This window comes from Triticum urartu, chromosome 4A (genome assembly GCF_056163025.1).
Source record: "Triticum urartu cultivar PI428250 chromosome 4A, HENAU_Tu73, whole genome shotgun sequence".
In the NCBI taxonomy this organism is placed as follows: Eukaryota; Viridiplantae; Streptophyta; class Magnoliopsida; order Poales; family Poaceae; genus Triticum; species Triticum urartu.
This window is the reverse complement of record NC_141876.1, coordinates 116,578,559-116,598,771: the sequence shown is the minus strand read 5'-3', so window position 1 is coordinate 116,598,771 and position 20,213 is coordinate 116,578,559. Positions and strand designations below refer to the sequence as shown.

The following is a 20,213-nucleotide window of genomic DNA, read 5'->3' as shown; positions in this document are numbered from 1 at the left end:
TAGGCTTAATAGAGAGGCCAGCACGCCGGACTAAACCTATGCCCCCAGGGGTCATGGGCCATCTCCCCAGGAACTCCTGCACGTTGCGAGGGCAGACGGTGAGCAGACCTAGCTACCTCCTTCAAAAAGGAAGGTGCTTACCAGTCCAACCCAGCGCGCGCCGCTCAGTCGCTGACGTCTATTAAGCTTTAGCTGATGCATACGACGCAGAACGCCCATACTATGCCCACGTGATGGTTAGTGCTATCAGGCCAGAGGCCCCTCGGATCAGATATCCAAATCATAGTGGATTAGGAACGCGCGGTAATGATCAGAGACTCACGATCGATGTGACCCCGTTGCCCCGTCTCGAGTACTTGCGGCAAGGGCTAAGAATGCCCGGCCACGCCTCGTAAGTATCTCGCGGGCACCTTCCAAGTCAACCCGACTCCACATCACTCGCTATTAAGCTCGCGCGGGCACCCCTCAGGGTCGACCCGTCTTTAGTAACATGGCTTAGTGTAAAGTCATAGTAACCATAGTAACTGTGTGTCTAACACCAAGGGGAAAACCCGAGGAATCACCCCCGGTGAATCCCACTCGATGTTATCATCACACGTAAGAGAATCCACCCTCGAGGTTCACACTTGAGGGGTTGCACGACAGAGCGGTAACGAAAGTGGTTAAGGAGGAAATCACCCTCGATGACCTCAACCGTATAGCTACACTACGAAGATCTTATCAGGAGTGATGTAAGAGGTTCCACCCTCGGCACTCGATGGTAACTCTGCAGAGTCGTACAACTAGGGGGGTGATGTGCGGTGTCGGGGCCTAAACGTCGATCACGTTGATCGAGTCATCGAACATAAAGTGGGGCAACTGGGACAAGGTGGGGTCACTGATGGATCACTAACCATCCTATACTAAGCAGTTTAGGATAAGCAGGTAAGGTATGAAAGCAGGTAACAACAACAGACTATGCATCAGAGTAGGATCATACAGAAAGCAGTAGCAGTTCTAATGCAAGCATGAGAGGGAAAGAAATGGGCGATATCAGAATGCTCAAGGGGGTTTGCTTGCCTGGTTGCTCTGGCAAGGAGGGGGGTCGTCGTCGACGTAGTCGATCACAAGGGCAGCATCGGTCTTGGGGTCTACCGGAGAGAAGAGGGGGAAGAAACAATAAATATAAAGCAAACATAGCACCACAAAGCATAACATGGCAATAAGATGTGCCGGGTGTGACCTAACGCGATAGGAGGTGATACCGGCGAAGGGGGGAAACATCCGGGAAAGTATCCCCGGTGTTTCGCGTTTTCGGACAGATGAACCAGAGGGGGAAAGTTGCGTGTTCGCTATGCTAGGGATGCGTGACGGATGAACGGGCTGCGTATCCGGATTCGTCTCGTCGTTCTGAGCAACTTTCATGTACAAAGTTTTTCCATTCGAGTTACGATTTATTTTATATTAAAATTTAAAAGATTTAAAACATTTTAGGATTTATTTAATTGTTTTAAATCAACAATATCCAGAAAGTGTTTGCTGACGTCAGCAGTCAACAGGGGGTGTTGACTGGGTCGCTGACGTGTGGGTCCCCCTAGTCATTGACTTAGTTAACTAAAAAAGATTAGTTAATTTAATTAAAGTGATTAAGTTAATTAATTAGGCTTAATTAGATTAATTAACAAGATTAATTAAGTTAATAATTAATTATTATAATTTACTTTTTTATTATTTTTTAAAAATGTTTTGGGGCAGAGCCCCACTTGTCATTGGCCCCTGGGGGCCGATGCGGGTTACAGGCATTGGGTGCGTGGGGCATCGGCCGAACAGCGAGTCGAGCAGGGCTGGCCCCGGACGAAGGCGCGCGGCCAGGCGACCGAGCGAGGCTAGTCAGGCGGGGCCAGCGGCAGGGAGACGACAGCGAGCAGCGGTGGAGGCGAGGCGGCACGGCAGTAGCGGGAGGCGGCGGCGAGCGCAGGCGGCACTAGCAGCGGCGGAAGGCAGGCGGGCGAGGGGGACAGAGCAGGCCAGCAGTGCGAGCGCCGCCACGGCACCGGCGACTGTGTAGGTGCGCGGGCGACAGCGGATGCGGTGCAGGGCGCCTAACACGCGCCACATGCAGTAGTGCGACGGTGAGCGCGAGCGCACGAATAGGGCGCGGGGTGACCGTCGCGAGCAGCGACAACCGGGATCGCGGGGCGTGCACGGTGATGACATGAACAAGGGGGGACAGGAGGGGTTCTCACCCCCGTTGTAGATGAACAGGGGGTCGGCGAGGCGCGGCGGAGCCGTCGAGGGAGAGGTGTGGAGGCGAGATCCAGCGGCGACGAGGTGGTGAAGGCGTCGGGGTCCGGCGACGGCGAGCGGCGACGCCGGGGCGGCGCCAGGGGGCAGCGGCTTTGGGCCGTCCCGACGAGGGAGGGCTTCAGGGAGGATGGGCAAGGTGACGGCGGGGTAGCGCCGGGCGGCATCGGCGAGGTGGCACCTGCGTGGTGGCGTCGAGGAAAGGGCGGTGGCGTCGTGCGGGACGAGACGGGGAGGCGGGCACCGACGAGGTGGTCAGTCAGGCGAGGTGGCGGCGTGGCGAAGGGGTTCGGGGCCCTCTGCCCCGATCCAGACGGGGGGGGGGGGGGAGGGGAGAGAGGCGTGCGGGTGGAGCGAGTTGGGGGAGTGGGGATCGGCAGGGGTTAGGGTTTGGCCTGGGGAGGCCATATAGGGGGCGGGGTGGGCCGCAGCTGGGCCAGCCTGTGGCCTGCTGGGCCGAAGCCCAGGGGGCAGGGGGTTTTCTCTTTTTTTATGTAATTCCTTTTCTTTTCTTTTCTTTATTTCCTTTTCTGTTTTATTTTATTGTTAGAGCATTTAGCCATTTTGTAAAAAGTTGATTTCCCACTCATATTACCAAATGATTATTTACAACAACTTGAACATTTTTTGTTTGCACGTTTGATAATTTTGAAACTTGACTTTAATTTAAATTTGAATTTGGACCGCATTCAAACCAACGCGAGTTTAACAACAGTAATCATGATGACATGGCATCATTAGCAGGGAATTACTGTAGCTTAATTATCCGGGCGTCACAATTCTCCTCCACTACAAGAAATCTTGTCCCGAGATTTAAGTGCGGAAGTAAAGAGTAACTTCGGGAGAACTGACCCTTATAGGGTTAATTATCTGGTTAATAATTCAGGGGATGTGGCAGGAGTATCTCTCGAGTTGAAACTTAAGAAAACATCGAGAGCAAAATATGAAGGTACAATAGGAAGTTACAACCGAATGGACAAACGATTGATACCTGAACAGAGTGTGAGAAATGGGTTCAGAGCATCGGGAATAGATCATCTCTCGGAAGGGGGCTCGTGACATTATATGAAGCCAAGTGTAAAGAATACTTCGGCATCAAGGTTGTACAGGAGAGTTAGGTTTCGATCCTGTGGAACTGTGAGTTATGGGCCCACCATGTGGGTTAAAAGAAGGAAAGGCGCTATTCATTTTGAATGGTCATGATAGCAAGGCAAGTCAGAGGGTAGCCTGCCAGTTATGTCGGCAACAATCGTCGGTACCAAGGGCGAGGGACGAAGAGAACCATTCTCCTGCTCGTTGAACGAGGCGGACCAATAGGAAAAGTTCTCGTCCATCGGTGGCTACCGGAAAGTCGTCCACAATAGTAACAGGGTCTTACTGACAGTTTGTACACCGAGGTGTTTACATAAGCAGGGAAATATTTCTGCTTATATCATATAGATCACTAGAAAGGTCAAACAAACCAATGGAAAGGAAAATGTGATCATCAGGTTTCAGGGGTATATCCTTCCCAAGGACAAGCAGAGCATGATATCCATGACAGGATAGAAGTATAGAACCATTTAGGTAAGGGGGAAGAAAATTCCTGACATTACCCATACAACGGTGTTTGGATAATTGATAAGGAAATTTATTATCGTGCTTCAAATGTTCTCAAAGGAGATCGGATCACCACAGACATGCTTCGAGATAGCATTGACATGGTTTCAAGCAAAGGTCAGACTTTGGATACACCAAGGATCCATCGGAAACAACTTAGAAAATAAGTCATACAATTTTAGTAGGGAAAAGATAAGAGAGTGGCCAACGGGCTCAACTACAATCCATCGACATGCCAGAAAGGATGTATTTCCAAAATTATATGAACAAGTTTGTGTTGGGGAAGGCAAGAATGTTGTCGATGATAACATAAATCATCGAGGGGAAGGATTGTATTTCTCCTCATTATTTGATTGATATTCTGGAAAAGCTTTGAATGTTGATGATGACCATGACACATTTGTCGAGAGATTTCATGAAGATGTAATCGAGCGGCGATGACATCCAGTCAAAGGAATGATGAAGCGAAAGGTTATTGGAACCATGGGTACGGCACAAACTCGAAATTAAGCTTGCTGTTCAAGGCGAAATGATAAGATGAGGAAGATCGACGTAAGCTTAGCTCATCGTCGGAAGTTGCTCCGGGCATAAGGACCGGGTAGCACAGTTAAAAAGTTGACATGAAAAAAAATATAGCCGTTCAGGCTAGGAATGATGTGATGGGGTATAAAGCTTCCCAGTATCAAGTACTAGGTGTAATGCCAGAAGGTAAATCGGAGTAGAGGTTGGACGGGGGAATGATTTGCAGAGGATAAGTAATTGTAACTTACCCAGTAAATGGGATCAAGGAGGAAATATGGTCGGGACCATAACTACAAGGGATCCAATTTATGATACCGGAAGAATATTCAAATGATTAAATATCCTTGCAAGAATCTTTCATGATAAGTTCCACACCGTGTCCGTGGGCATGAACACAAAGGTTCAGGGTCGACTCCCACTTCTACAATGCATAACCTTTCATTTTACTTCTCGCTCTTGATAAAGCTGTAGTATTGAAATTTTATCGGACGAAAAGCCAATAGAGTATAACTCACATAACTTTCGAGTTCACACAGATTAGGGAAGGCATAGGTTCAACCCATCGGGGCATCTTAGGAACATATATCATAAATTTCGAGAATAAGTAACACAAGCTCGGTAGTAGAGCATGCTTGAGAAAGCGGAGGATACAATTTACCAAAAGCATTATGTATCCGAGGAAAGGCTCACAAGCTTATTGAATATGAAGAACGTTGTCGGATAAAATCTGAAAAAGGGGGGTCTGGTGGTCCACAAGGGATCTGATGTGAGCATCAATATTCAACCAGAGGAAGAAAGAATGCAAGGAGATCATATTATAGAAACAACTGACTAACTCAAAGCTCAATTGCAAAGGAATTATGAATTCCAAGACAATGGATCAGAAGCAATGCTCTGATTAGGGATGGATAGGTATAATAGCCTGCTACGTCTTGAGCTTGCGTTGGTTTTCCCCGAAGAGGAAGGGATGATGCAACAGAGTAGCGTAAGTATTTCCCTCAGTTTGTGAGAACCAAGGTATCAATCCAATAGGAGCCCATGCTCAAGTCCCTCGTACCTGCACAAAGCGATAGCTACTCGCAACCAACGCGATTAGGGGTTGTCAATCCCTTCACGATCACTTACGAGAGTGAGATCTGATAGATATAATATTTTGGTATTTTGGTATAAAGATGCAAAGTAAAAAGTAAAAGCAAGGTAAAAAGCAAAGCAAGATTAAAGTGATGGAGATTGATATGATGAGAATAGACCCGGGGGCCATAGGTTTCACTAGTGGCTTCTCTCAAGAGCATAAGTATTCTACGATGGGTGAACAAATTACTGTTGAGCAATTGACAGAATTGAGCATAGTTATGAGAATATCTAGGCATGATCATGTATATAGGCATCACGTCCGTGACAAGTAGATCAAAACGATTCTGCATCTACTACTATTACTCCACTCATCGTCCTCTATCCAGCATGCATCTAGAGTATTAAGTTAAAAACAGAGTAACGCCTTAAGCAAGATGACATGATGTAGAGAGATAAATTCATGCAATATGAAATAAACCCCATCTTGTTATCCTCGATGGCAACGATACAATACGTGCCTTGCTGCCCCTTCTGTCACTGGGTAAGGACACCGCAAAATCGAACCCAAAGCTAAGCACTTCTCCCATGGCAAGAACTACCAATCTAGTTGGCCAAACCAAACGGATAATTCGAAGAGACTTGCAAAGATAACCAATCATACATAAAAGAATTCAGAGAAGATTCAAATATTATTCATAGATAGACTTGATCATAAACCCACAATTTATCAGTCTCAACAAACACACCGCAAAAAGAAGATTACATCGAATAGATCTCCACAAGAGAGGGGGAGAACTTTGTATTGAGATTCAAAGAGAGAGAAGAAGCCATCTAGCTACTAACTATGTACCCGAAGGTCAGAGGTAAACTACTCACACTTCATCGGAGAGGCTATGATGATGTAGAAGCCCTCCGTGATGACGGCCCTCTTCCGGCGGAGCTCCGGAACAGGCCCCAAGATGGTATCTCATGGATACAAAAAGTTGCGGCGGTGGAATTAGGTTTTTGGCTCCCCTTCTGATCGTTTGGGGGTACGTGTGTATATATAGGAGGAAGAAGTACGCCGGAGGAGCAACGAGGGGCCCACGAGGCAGGGGGGCGCGCCCTAGGGGGGGCGCCCCCACCCTCATGACCACCTCTTTTGTTCCTTGGAGCAGGGTCCAAGTCTCCTGGATCAAGTTCGGTGAGAAAATCACGTTCCCAAAGATTTTATTCCGTTTGGACTCCGTTTGATATTCTGTTTATCCGAAACACTGAAATAGGCAAAAAACAACAATTCTGGGCTGGGCCTCCGGTTAATAGGTTAGTTCCAAAAATAATATAAAAGTGGAAAATAAAGCCCAATATAGTCCAAAACAGTAGATAATATAACATGGAGCAATCAAAAATTATAGATACATTGGAGAGGTATCATAGCCTTAGGGGTAAAATCGATGGCGACTTGATTGATCGAGATTCAGCACATGTTAAAATGACGTCTGAGCCGGAAGGAAGAATTCTATGATCTGATTGAGGATTGCGAGCATTCTCAACACATTGTATCAACGGACTCAAGATGATAATGACAAAGGCTGACAGTAAGATTACTAGACTTATGGTATTAACGATAATGCAAGCAAGCAAGAAATTCAAGAACAATAGGCTGTTGAGGATTTTCACAAGAACGAATGGTATTACGAAGACTTCTGTGAAGTACAAGAATCAACTGAGGATGAGCGGATCATTGATAGGTGCACAAAGTTATCCGTAGGGGTATTCAGATGACAAGGAACTGGAAGGCAGTAAGCTCAAAGGATTATCGGAACAAAGGAGAGCAGTTTAGGGCATCTAGTAATAACAAGATCAATGGGATAGAATGTAAGATTGGCAAGTGTGTGTAGTTATCCATAAGGATATTTCAGTGGTAGGGAATTGCAAAAGCGATGGGCACAAGTCCTCAAACGAACATCGAAGAGTATCTTCAAAGTCTTCTGATGAAGCAGGCGATCATATGGAATGAAGTGGCTCTCCGGGATGAAGTGGTTACGAGAACCTAATGTCAGAGTTAGCAAAATCGTTTAACCCGAATAGGTGAGAAATCAGAGTCCCAGAGTATAGACGAGGAGTAAAAGATCCTAATACCACCCAAAGGCGACGTGGGCCCATAAGCCACACAGCCATGTTAGTAAAACAGTTTTTGGACGACTAGACTCAACTTCGGCCAAGGAGTTGCAAAGGGGGCTTCCTACAGGCAGTCGACTCTGATACCAACTTGTGACTCCCTCGATTTGACCGTACACTAATCATACACGCAAATGTGTACGATCAAGATCAAGGACTCACGGGAAGATATCACAACACAACTCTAGACACAAATTAAAATAATACAAGCTTTATATTACAAGCCAGGGGCCTCGAGGGCTCGAATACATAAGCTTGAAAACACAAGAGTCAGCGGAAGCAACAATATCTGAGTACAGACATAAGTTAGACAAGATTGCCTTAAGAAGGCTAGCACAAAAGCAACAACGATCGAAAAGGCAAGGCCTCCTGCCTGGGAGCCTCCTAACTACTCCAAGTCGTCAGCGGTCTTCACGTAGTAGTAGGCATCCTCCGGGTAGTAGTAGTCATCAGTGGCGTCGTCTGGCTCCTGGGATCCGTCATCTGGTCGCAACAATCGGGTATGGGGGGAAAGAAGTAGCAAAGCAACCGTGAGTACTCATCCAAAGTACTTGCAAGACTTACATCCGATCTAAACTAAGTATGCATCTGTATCAAAGGAAATGGGCTGTATCTGTGACTAAACTGCAGAATGCCAGAAGAGAAGGGGGGAAAGCCTAGCCTATCGAAGACTAGCATCTTCTGGAAACCACCATCTTGCAGCAATAGGAGGGAATAGAGTAGCATAAAGTAAAGTAGTAGTAGTGTTATCAACCTCGGCCAGAGATCCTTTCTCGACTCCCTGCGAGAAAGCAATCCCAGAGCCATACTATCCAGTTATCATCGTAATCCAATTCTCATCACCATCCAGTTCTCATCACAAGTATTCAGTTCTAGTTGTATCGACCGGGATACAACTCCAAGTGTCCGTTACCGTAGGACAGGCTATCGATAGATGTTTTCTTCCCTGCAGGGGTGCACCAACTTACCCACCACGCTCGATTAGCTCCGGCCGAACACACTTTCCTGGGTCATGCCCGGCCTCGGCCAAACAATACGCCGCAACCCGACCTAGGCTTAATAGAGAGGCCAGCACGCTGGACTAAACCTATGCCCCCAGGGGTCATGGGCCATCTCCCCAGGAACTCCTGCACGTTGCGAGGGCGACCGGTGAGCAGACCTAGCTACCTCCTTCAAAAAGGAAGGTGCTTACCAGTCCAACCCGGCGCGCGCCGCTCAGTCGCTGACGTCTATTAAGCTTCGGCTGATGCATACGACGCAGAACGCCCATACTATGCCCACGTGATGGTTAGTGCTATCAGGCCAGAGGCCCCTCGGATCAAATATCCAGATCGTAGTGGATTAGGAACGCGCGGTAACAAGCAGAGACTCACGATCGATGTGACCCCGTCGCCCCGTCTCGAGTACTTGCGGCAAGGACTAAGAATGCCCGACCACGTCTCGTAAGTATCTCGCAGGCACCTTCCAGGTCAACCCGACTCCACATCACTCGCTATTAAGCTCGCGCGGGTATCCCTCAGGGTCGACCCGCCTTTAGTAATACGGCTTAGTGTAAAGTCATAGTAACCATAGTAACTGTGTGTCTAACACCAAGGGGAAAACCCGAGGAATCACCCCCGGTGAACCCCACTCGATGTTATCATCAAGGTGAACGTAAGAGGATCCACCCTCGAGGTTCACACTTGAGGGGTTGCACGACAGAGCGGTAACGAAAGTGGTTAAGGAGGAAATCACCCTCGATGACCTCAACCGTATAGCTACACTACGAAGATCTTATCAGGAGTGATGTAAGAGGTTCCACCCTCGGCACTCGATGGTAACTCTGCAGAGTCGTACAACTAGGGGGGTGATGTGCGGTGTCGGGGCCTGAACGTCGATCACGTTGATCGAGTCATCGAACATAAAGTGGGGCAACTGGGACAAGGTGGGGTCACTGATGGATCACTAACCATCCTATACTAAGCAGTTTAGGATAAGCAGGTAAGGTATGAAAGCAGGTAACAACAACAGACTATGCATCAGAGTAGGATCATACAGAAAGCAGTAGCAGTTCTAATGCAAGCATGAGAGGGAAAGAAATGGGCGATATCAGAATGCTCAAGGGGGTTTGCTTGCCTGGTTGCTCTGGCAAGGAGGGGGGTCGTCGTCGACGTAGTCGATCACAAGGGCAGCATCGGTCTTGGGGTCTACCGGAGAGAAGAGGGGGAAGAAACAATAAATATAAAGCAAACATAGCACCACAAAGCATAACATGGCAATAAGATGTGTCGGGTGTGACCTAACATGGTAGGAGGTGATACCGGCAAGGGGGAAAACATCCGGGAAAGTATCCCCGGTGTTTCGCGTTTTCGGGTAGATGAACCAGAGGGGGAAAGTTGCGTGTTCGCTATGCTAGGGATGCGTGGCGGATGAACGGGCTGCGTATCCGGATTCGTCTCATCGTTCTGAGCAACTTTCATGTACATAGTTTTTCCATTCGAGTTACGGTTTATTTTATATTAAAATTTAAAAGATTTAAAACATTTTTAGGATTTATTTAATTATTTTAAATCAACAATATCCAGAAAGTGTTTGCTGACGTCAGCATGATGTCAGCATGACGTCAGCAGTCAACAGGGGGTGTTGACTGGGTCGCTGACGTGTGGGTCCCACTAGTCATTGACTTAGTTAACTAAACAAGATTAGTTAATTTAATTAAAGTGATTAGGTTAATTAATTAGGCTTAATTAGATTAATTAACATGATTAATTAATTAATTAATTATGATAATTTACTTTATTATTTTTATTAAACGTTCTGGGGCAGAGCCCTACTTGTCATTGGCCCCTGGGGGTCGATGCGGGTTACGGGCGTTGGGTGCGTGGGGCATCGCCCGTACAGCAAGCCGAGCAGGGCCGACCCTGGGCGCGGGCGCGCGGCCAGTCAGGCGGGGCCAGCGGCAAGGAGGCGACAGCGAGCAGCGGTGGAGGCGGGGCGGCGTGACAGTAGCGGGAGGCGGCGGCGAGCGCAGGCGGCACTAGCAGCGGCGCAAGGCAGGCAGGCGAGGGGGACAGAGCAGGCCAGCTGGGCGAGCGCCGCCACGGCACCGGCGACTGTGTAGGTGCGCGGGCGGCAGCGGATGCGGTGCAGGGCGCCTAACACGCGCCACGGGCAGTAGTGCGACGGTGAGCGCGAGCGCACGAATAGGGCGCGGGGTGATCGTCGCGAGCAGCGACAACCGGGATCGCGGGGCGTACACGGTGATGACAGGAACAAGGGGGGACAGGAGGGGTTCTCACCCCCGTTGTAGATGAACAGGGGGGCCGACGAGGCGCGGCGGAGCCGTCGAGGGAGAGGTGTGGAGGCGAGATCCAGCGGTGACGAGGTGGTGAAGGCGTTGGGGTCCGGCGACGGCGAGCGGCGACGCCGGGGCGGCGCCAGGGGGCAGCGGCTTCGGGCCGTCCCGACGAGGGAGGGCTTCGGGGAGGAGGGGCAAGGCGACGGCGGGGTAGCGCCGGGCGGCGTCGGCGAGGTGGCACCGGCGTGGTGGCGTCGAGGAAAGGGCGGCGGCGTCGTGCGGGACGAGACAGGGAGGCGGGCACCGACGAGGTGGGCAGTCGGGCGAGGTGGCGGCGTGGCGAAGGAGTTCGGGGCCCTCTGCCCCGATCCAGACGGAGGGAGGGGAGAGAGGCGTGCGGGTGAAGCGAGTGGGGGGAGTGGGGATCGGGAGGTGTTAGGGTTTGGCCTGGGGAGGCCATATAGGGGGCGGGGTGGGCCGCAGCTGGGCCAGCCTGTGGCCTGCTGGGCCGAAGCTGGGGGGTGCAAGATTATTTACAACAACTTGAACATTTTTTGTTTGCACGTTTGATAATTTTGAAACTTGACTTTAATTTAAATTTGAATTTGGACCGAATTCAAACCAATGCGAGTTTAACAACAGTAATCATGATGACATGGCATCATTAGTAGGGAATTACTGTAGCTTAATTATTCGGGCGTCACAATCATCCACTTGAGGGAAATTTGCTACTGTCCTACAAACCTCTGCACTTGGAGGCCCAACAATGTCTATAAGAAGAAGGTTGTGTAGTAGACATCAATACCCTAAACATCCTATCCCTTTACCCCCCGGTCACCCTTCTAAAAAAACTTAAATTGTTTTGGTGAAAACAAAACTAAAATGGTTTCTGGTATACAAAAAGTTAGGCCAAAAGAAATGCTCAAACATATCTCTTTTTTCTTTTGAAAAACTCGCTTCAGCATATTCCTTTCCTCGTTTCTTATTATTCTGTAATCAAGAAAAAACACCAAAACTCACCTTATGCAAAAAGGGCCAGATGGAACTCATCATATAAAAGCTACATTACCGAGCAACTATCAAATCCTGCACCAACATGTGTCTCCTGCCCTGGCCGCCGTTGCCGCCGCCCCCATCACCGGCATGCGCCTCCTCGGTCCGACCGCTGTGGTTGCCAACCCCATCACCGGCACTCACGTCCTTCCGTCCTTGTTGTCGCTTCCCCCATGGTCGGCCCGCATGTCCCCGCCTCACGCTATGAGAGAGATTGGGAAGAAGAGCGAGAGGGACAAAAGTTGGATAACCGACATGTGGGCCCCACATGCGGAAGTATTTTGGGATGAGTTTATTGGTGATCTACAACGCAACACACATGCGAATACCAATAAATTTATTGGTAGAGCCCAAATAAAAATTTACATTTTTTCTCTTTATCTATAGGGGATCAACACATAAATAGATGTGCAAGGTATCTGCGCAAGGGTATTGATAAAAATGTTTTTTTTATAAATTTTGGAAATTTGGTTTTTAGTTTCGGAGATCAAAATCACAAATTTTGGAATTTTGTTTTTATTTAATTCCAAATTAATTCCAAACATTTTTTAACTTTTTGAACAATCGCTAAAATAGCCGAACATTTTTTGAAACATGAACATTTTTTAATTTATTTTTGTTTTGAATTATTAAAAAACTTTTTTTTAAACAACAAGGTAAAATCGACTAAAAACCCACACACACAAAAAACCCCAAAAGAAAACCTGCTTCTAGTGAAGAACGGAAAAGACCAAAAGAAAACCCATATAGAAAAGAAACGAAAGAATAAACCAGCACTAGAAATAACAAAAAAATTCTTGATTTGCCAACACTTTGTTGATCAATGTGGATGTTCAATGAAATACAAGATGGGTCAGAAGGATGAATAAGCCACAAACAGCAACCTTGATTAAGCATAATAGAGTGTCTGGCAAAATTATGAGCTTCACTATTCAAAGCTCTCCCATCAAAAGTGACAACTAACAAATGAACTAGCCCCTGATTCTGAACTCTTTTACAATGACCGCATAGGTGCACCCTCTTCTTTCCTCGATATCATCAACTACAACCTTGTAATCACATGCAATAACAACCTTAATAGCACTAGAAACATCAGCGACCCCCGAAGAGAGAAATCCGGAATTGTACTGGCTCACCACGCCCCACCATCAGGCGTCGTGACGGCTATTTGCCGCCTATGGGTATCAAATAGGATTGATCCCGCGAGCCGGCACAGTGTGGCCGTTTATTTTTATATTTAGGTCAACACAGTCCAATATCCTAAAAAATCCCATTAGGCCAAAAAGCATGCGGGCCAAACGTGCCGCGGGCTGGCCCGTTTACTGTAAGGGCATCTTCAATAGGAGGCGCCTGCACCGGCGCTTATTACGAAAAAATAAATATCCCAAAAATCTAGCGTTGTCTCCTCCAACAGCAGGCGCTTACTCCCTTCGTTCATGAATAAGTGTACATCTAGCTTTTATCTTAAGTTAAAGTTTTGATCACCTTTCTAGAAAAAAGTAAAAGCATTTATGACACTAAATTAGTATCACTAGACTCGTTTTGAAATGTACTTTGATAATCTATCAATTGGATGTCATATATGTTACTATTATTTTCTATAAAGTTGGTCAAAATTTTAAAACTTTGACTTAGAACAAAAGCTAGATGTACACTTATTCGCAGACGGAGGGAGTACATTGCGGGCGCTTAGGCTGGTTATAGTAGGAGTAACTTAGCAAGTAACATAGTGCATTTCAAGACAAGTTTGCTTATATGGCATATAGTTAATGAGGAGAGATGTATTTGGAATAACATAATATGTTATTGTAACATAACGCAACCCAAAGCAAAATGAGTCTATAATATAATAAATGCAATCATCTATGATACTACTTGTATGTTATTTTGCACTATAAAGATAGTAATAAAGACTGATGTTATATACATGACCCTAGTGTAAGTTACTCTCCGCTATGACTAGCCTTAGCAATCGCTTTGAACCCACGCGAAGGAAGAAAAAAACATAGCGCTCGCCTCCAGCTTTGGCATCGACGCCGGATTAGACGCCAGGATTTGTGGTTCTAACCGCTGATTGGGCAAGGTGTAAATCCTGGCGCTCACTCCTAACGCCTCCCATTATACATGCCTTAAAGGGCCCGTGCCTGGTCGGCCAGGCGGCCAGGTTTGACTGCAAGCAAAGTACCACAAAAAAAAAGGAGCCGTTACGCGTCCGCCGGTAGATGTCTAGTAAACATCCACCACCTCGACAGTCGTCAGATTTCGTGCGCGAGCCGTCTGATCCAACTCCTAGCACGCGTGCGTCGTCTTCCCGACACATTAATTCCTGAAACAACAACCCAGTTGCAGAAACAAACGGTCGCGTTGCAGAAACAGCGGCCGCGTTGAAAAAACAATTCCTGAAACAACGTCTATGTTGCAGAAACAACTACCATGTTGCAAAAATTTGGAGATTGCAGAAATTATTCCTGAGACAACGGCTGCATTGCAGAAACAATTCCTGAAACAACGACTGCGTTGCGGAAACAACTACCATGTTGCATGCGTCAAGCACGTCGGCGCCGACCACAACAGAGCAGTAGCGCCGCCACTCCAGCTATTGCAGAAGCACGACGATGAGTCGTCCCTCGCCTGAAAAGCAACTTGAAGTGAGGGAGCGGAGGAGAAAAAGAGCAGGAATGGTAAGAGGGAGGAAGCCTACCTCGTCGGCGAACACCAGTTACCGGCGCACGCAGCGGTGGCCGGCTGGCTCGTGCGAGCAGTGGAGTTGTAGAAGCTTGAGGTGGTGGCCGCCATGGCATGCTGCAAGAGTTGGGAAAAAAGAGCCGACTGAGAAAGAGATAAGGAAAGAAGGATGTAGTGGTGCAATGGGTCCACATGGACACGCGTCACGTGCTGGAGGCGGTGGACGCCCAGCATTGGATCCGTCGGGTGATGGTAAGAGTTTTCCAAAAAAAAAGTACCACCCAAAAAGATCTCCTAAAAAAACCACCCACAAAGATCTCCTAGAAAAAAGGAAAACTCTTTCCCTCAGCTGGCTGATCCGTGGTGGACATCCGCCAGATGAGTTGCCATCGGATCGGATTCAATCGCATGGCTGCTTGGCGCTCCCACTTGGTCCCACCTCCCACGCCCTCTCTCGGGAAACATCAACACGTAAGAGCATCTTCAATAGCATGTGTATATTTGGATGTTTATATATTTATATAGACAATGGTCTAAAAAGATTCCTTCATATACACATTCAATTTTGCATCAGAATGTCTATATACAGAGACCATGACAGGTGGGCCATCGCTAGGGAGAGGAAGAAATCATGACTGCAGCTGAGTTTAGACAACGCCTTCACATTGTCCAGGCATGGACATTGTCGAGGCCAATTTAGAGGATGTGTATATTTGGACGATCATATAGACAAGCTGTTGGACGCTTGTTTTGAGCTTACGTCGTGGAAAACGAATATAGACATTTATATAGACAAGCTATTGGAGATGCTCTCAACAGTGCATCCTTGTCCTCACTAGCTCCGGCTGCTCATCCTTTCTACTAGCACGTGCTATCCATTTCAAGCTCCCACTCATGACAATACGATTGCTCCTCCAGCCAAAAACCACATGTTACCTCAAGATTGAAACCACTCAGGTAAGCAGGTCACGACTGCCAGCTCCTGCTACCATCCACTACTCATGCTGCTACAAACCAAAGCCAGTTGTTGCAGGGCCAACATTGCTCGTCGCCTACTGCACGAGGCTTAGGATGGCAGCTCAGGGGGTTGGATGGCGGTGGTGAAAAAACGGCGTTGCTGCAACGACGACGGCCGTCGCCCACCACCGATGCTACGAGCTCTGCTCTTGCAAAAGAGCCGATCGATGAAGTCTCGGGTCGCAACATCGTCCATGTTTCTGAAACATGGGGAATGCTACAGCGAAAACACGACAGTGCAATGCGCGCGCGGCGATTTTTCTGCAACATGAACTCTGTTGTAAAAGTTTCTGAAACACAACTTCGGTTGCAAAAGTTTTCTGAAACATAATAATTAGTATAAAGTTTTCGTAACATGATCTCTGTCGCAAAAGTTCCTGCAACTTAAACTTTGTTTCAAAGGTGGAGAGCGCTGCTCGGCCACTTGATGATGCAGATCCGCACACGCGTAGCACTGCCCAAAAAAAATCTGCAACATTAGCTCTGTTGCAAAAAAGTCTACAACAAAACTTCTATTGCAAAAGTTCCGCAACTCGAACTCTATTGTCAACATCCAAAGCGCAACATCACCCTTGTTGCAAAGCTAGGAGCTGAATCTGAGGGCTATCCCACGTTGTATCCAGTTGTTCGTGAGGTGGCGGATCTTTTAAAAAGATCCGTCGGCCGACGCGTAGTGCTGCCCAAGGAAAAAGCTTACCTTCAACCGACCGATAACGCTCGCGCGTCCGTCGGCTCCGCTCCGTCGGATCGTATGTTGATCAGATGGACGAGAGCGCTCCTCGCTTCTGCGTCACGCGCAGATGTTTCTGAAACTGGGCGGCTGTTTCAGGAATCATTTACGCAGCTATAACGCTCTCACAGTGCTCCCGCTCCCGCAGCTCCGTTGTGCCTGTTAGGTCGGCGGTTGTGGGATCTGGTAGGGCAACGGCGGGCGGCGACGGCGCCCGGTGTGGGGTGACGCGGGCGCATCCAACGCGGTGGCGACGACGACCGCTTCGGGGTCGGCGGTGGCCGGCGACGACACAAGCAGGTACGGCCACATGCTCCTTCCCCCCATTTCTGGTCGGCTCTCATATGGTTCTCCTCTGCTCGGCGGCTCCTCCTCGGCGGCTACACGGGATCATCGCAGCGGTGCTCTGTTGTAGTGAGGCGCCCTCGTCGGCGCCACCGATGTAGGTATTGGACTGTAGATGTGTAGTTGTAGCAGGGGATTGGGATTTCTCAGATCTATTTGTTGCAGAAACTTCTGATACCTTTGCAACTAAAATTGGCTCGTTATAGTGATGTGTTGTAGGAATTTTTGTAGGTCAAATTTTGCTGTAGGTGCTTCCATCTATGGCCGTGCTAATTTTGCAACATGGGTCCTGTTGCAGAAAATTAAATGCGGCAAAGATGTTGTTTTAATTTTTATAACAAGGGTCTTGTTGCGGAAAATTAGACACAACGAAAGATGTGTTGCAATTTTTGCAACAAGGATCTTGTTGCAGAAAATTAGATGTATGAAAGATGTGCAGGGAATTAGATGTTTGTTTCTGCAACTCGACCGCTGTTTCAGGAAAATTGTAGAAGATGAGGTTTTGCAACAAGGTCTTGTTGCAGGAAATTAAAGAAGACCAGATCTTGCAACAAGAGTATCGTTGCAGGAAATTAGAGAAGAGGATTGAACGCCTCGCATCACGTATCGAATGGCTCGCGAAATACATGTTTCTGCAACTCGACCGTTGTTTCAGAAATTAATGAATCGGGAGAGGAGACCGAGCCGCACGCTAAAAGTAGATCGAACTGCTACGCGTGGATACATGGAACGGCCGTCAAGGCGACGGATGTTTCATACAGATAACCCGGTTGATGCGTAGCGTCTTCCTAAAAAAACCACCCACAAAGAAGCACGCTGCGCGAATCGTATCCGGGTCATCCACCGTCTTCTCCGCCCAAAGCCAACAAATTTCTTCCGCCATCGCATTTCAAAAACCCAAATCTCCAAACCCTCGCAGCCGGTTCCGTCAGCGGCGGCCACCTGCCCCCATGGACGGCGGTGACCACGGGCACCGGTGCAGGTGTCCCCATGGACCCCGGTGCACCCGCGGACCGCGCCATGGAGGCCTCGCGGCGGCGGCCCTGGACCCCCGTGTGCGGGCCTTCCCCATGGACGCCGCGACGCAGGCCATGTACCGGGAGCACGGCATGGACCCGGTCACCCTCGAGTCCGACGTGACCACCGCCATGACCTTCCTCCACTATGTCCTCCCCAAGCCCTTCGTCTCCAACCGCGCCGCCCTCTCCGCCGCCTTTCTCCCGCCACAGGACGACGACGGCGGCGTCGACCGCATCAGCGGCCTCCCTGAGGAGCTCCTCCGCAACATCGTCTCCCGCCTCCCCGCCAAGGACGGCGCGCGCACCGCCGCGCTCTCCTGCCGCTGGCGCCGGGTCTGGCTCTCCACCCCGCTCGTCCTCGTCGACGCCGACCTCCTCCCCGCCGGATGCGGCTCCAGCCTGCGGGTCGAGCGCGCCCACGCGCAGCGCGTCGAGTCCGCCATCACCCGCATCCTCGACGCGCACCCGGGGCCCTTCCGCTTCGTCCACCTCATCTCATGCCACATGCAGGAGACCCCCGGCCTGCTCGCGCGCTGGCTCCAGCTCCTCGCCGTCAAGGGCGTCCGGGAGCTCATGCTCGTCAACCGCCCGTGGCCGCTCGACATGGCCCTCCCCGCCACCTTCTTCGGCATGGCCACCCTCACCCGCCTCTACCTTGGCACCCTTGCCTTCCCTAACACGGCCGACCTCCCGCGCGGAGTGTCGTTCCCACACCTCCGCGAGCTGGGCCTCTTGGGCATGGCCATTGTGAACCGGGACATGGACTTCGTCCTCGCCAGGAGCCCTGTGCTGGAGATCCTCTGCATCCAGGCCAACGTTCTGCTCAAGTGGCTCACCCTCGTCAGCCGCAGCCTCCGGTGCGTGCAGATCATAGAAGGCATCGATCTGAATATCGTCGTCAAGAACGCCCCTAACCTTGAGAGGGTCATCATCTGGACATCATCGGCCCGCGATGGCCTGCACAGGATGGTCAAGATTGGCCATGCCCCTGCGCTGAGCTTACTTGGCTACTTGGAGCCGGCACGACACCTGCTAGCGATCGGCAACACCATCATCAAGGTGCGAATGGCTCTCACAAGTTTCCATTTGTTCGATATCTATGCCAATGGGTGAACTTTTCTCACAAAATTGGGTGCATTGCAGGCTGGGACGAAGGCAAGCCCAAGCACCACGGTCCCGAGCGTTAAGATCCTCAGCTTAAGAGTGTGCTTTGGTGTCCGCAACGATGCTAAGATGCTGCCGAGCTTCCTCAGATGCTTCCCCAACGTCGAGAGGCTACATCTCGAGGTGAGAGTGAGATCTCCTCACTTATCTAGCATCACCCCTGCATCTGTAATTCTGTATGTGTTGTCGATGCATCATTTTGGAGCTGAATAAGTATTTACCGATTTCACCAATTTACAGTCCAATGAGACTGATGAGCCCACAGGCAAGCTCAACATCAAGTTCTGGCACGAGGCCGGTGCCATCGAGTGCATCCAGTCACACCTGAAGCTGATGGTCTTCTACGCCTTCCGAGGGGAGCGGGGCGAGCTCTCCTTCCTCAAGTTCGTCCTGGAGAGCGCTCGGATGCTGACGAAGCTGGTGATTGTGTTCTGCAAAGGGAGCTTCGCTTCGATGGCCGAGGCCAACTCCAAAGTGAAACCTCTGTTCGACGCAAGATGGGCCAGCCGAGACTGTTCGCTGGTGCTCTTCGAGAGTCCACTCGAAAAGGGAGATGACAAGTGGGTGCTGAACTTCGAGAGAGGATCTGATTTCTCCACCACGGACCCGTTCGCGTGCACTGCTGCCCTTCAGGGCTGCGTCGTCTGAGGAGAAGGCCGGTGTTAACTTAACTGAGACTTGGAGAGAGGTTTTGGTTTTTGCACCAGGGGCCCTTTTGAGTTCATCATCAGACGAAGCTTAATTTATATTACATGAACAAAAAACATGGTTTGTGCTCTGTTACGGTGTCTACCTGCAAGGCACTGTTTTGATTCTTAAGCTTGGGTTGCTGAAACCTACAATTTCTGCTGATTGTGTTGCTGAATGCTGGCAGACAGAGATATATTCGTGGGCCATTTCATGCTTTACTAATTTCCTTTAGCATATTATTCTATGAAAAGTGTGCTCAGTCGGATGTCAACCAGGTCCCGTTTAATCCCGTTTAAAATCCACTTATGATATGATAGTTCAAAAAGGTTTTTTGTTTGTTTGAGGAAAATGAACTATCAAGCTAGCAAAAAATAACTAAACAGGATTGCGGACGTCATTTATTTGCCACTTACATCCCCTCTCGGATGTGCCCTGGTTGATTGTGCTCGTATGGAATGTCAATTTACCATCAGAAGTCAGCTATCTTATGTGGTCTTGATGAGTAGGGATTCACAGACGAGTGGGATTTGTAGTCGAATTCCTTTCTATCTTAACTTCTGAAGGTCCTGTCCATGCCACAGTAGCATATCCAAAA

At 49.1% G+C, this 20,213-nt stretch overlaps 1 protein-coding gene across 1 annotated transcript; it reads left to right on the top strand.

The window, feature by feature from the left end:
- The first annotated feature begins 17,504 nt into the window (after positions 1–17,504).
- Positions 17,505–19,836, top strand: LOC125550981 (F-box/FBD/LRR-repeat protein At1g13570-like). Its single transcript, XM_048714120.2, has 3 exons — positions 17,505–18,823; positions 18,908–19,051; positions 19,169–19,836. The coding sequence occupies exons 1-3, from the start codon at positions 17,519–17,521 to the stop codon at positions 19,574–19,576; spliced, it is 1,857 nt and encodes a 618-aa protein (XP_048570077.2). The 5' UTR covers positions 17,505–17,518; the 3' UTR covers positions 19,577–19,836.
- Positions 19,837–20,213: the final 377 nt, after the last annotated feature.

Excerpts from the sequence above, each read along its gene's own strand:
- LOC125550981 (XM_048714120.2), top strand. The coding sequence starts at position 17,519 with ATGCGTAGCGTCTTCCTAAAAAAACCACCCACAAAGAAGCACGCTGCG. Across the intron at positions 18,824-18,907 it reads TCGGCAACACCATCATCAAG|GCTGGGACGAAGGCAAGCCC; the intron begins GTGCGAATGGCT and ends GGTGCATTGCAG. Across the intron at positions 19,052-19,168 it reads TCGAGAGGCTACATCTCGAG|TCCAATGAGACTGATGAGCC; the intron begins GTGAGAGTGAGA and ends ACCAATTTACAG.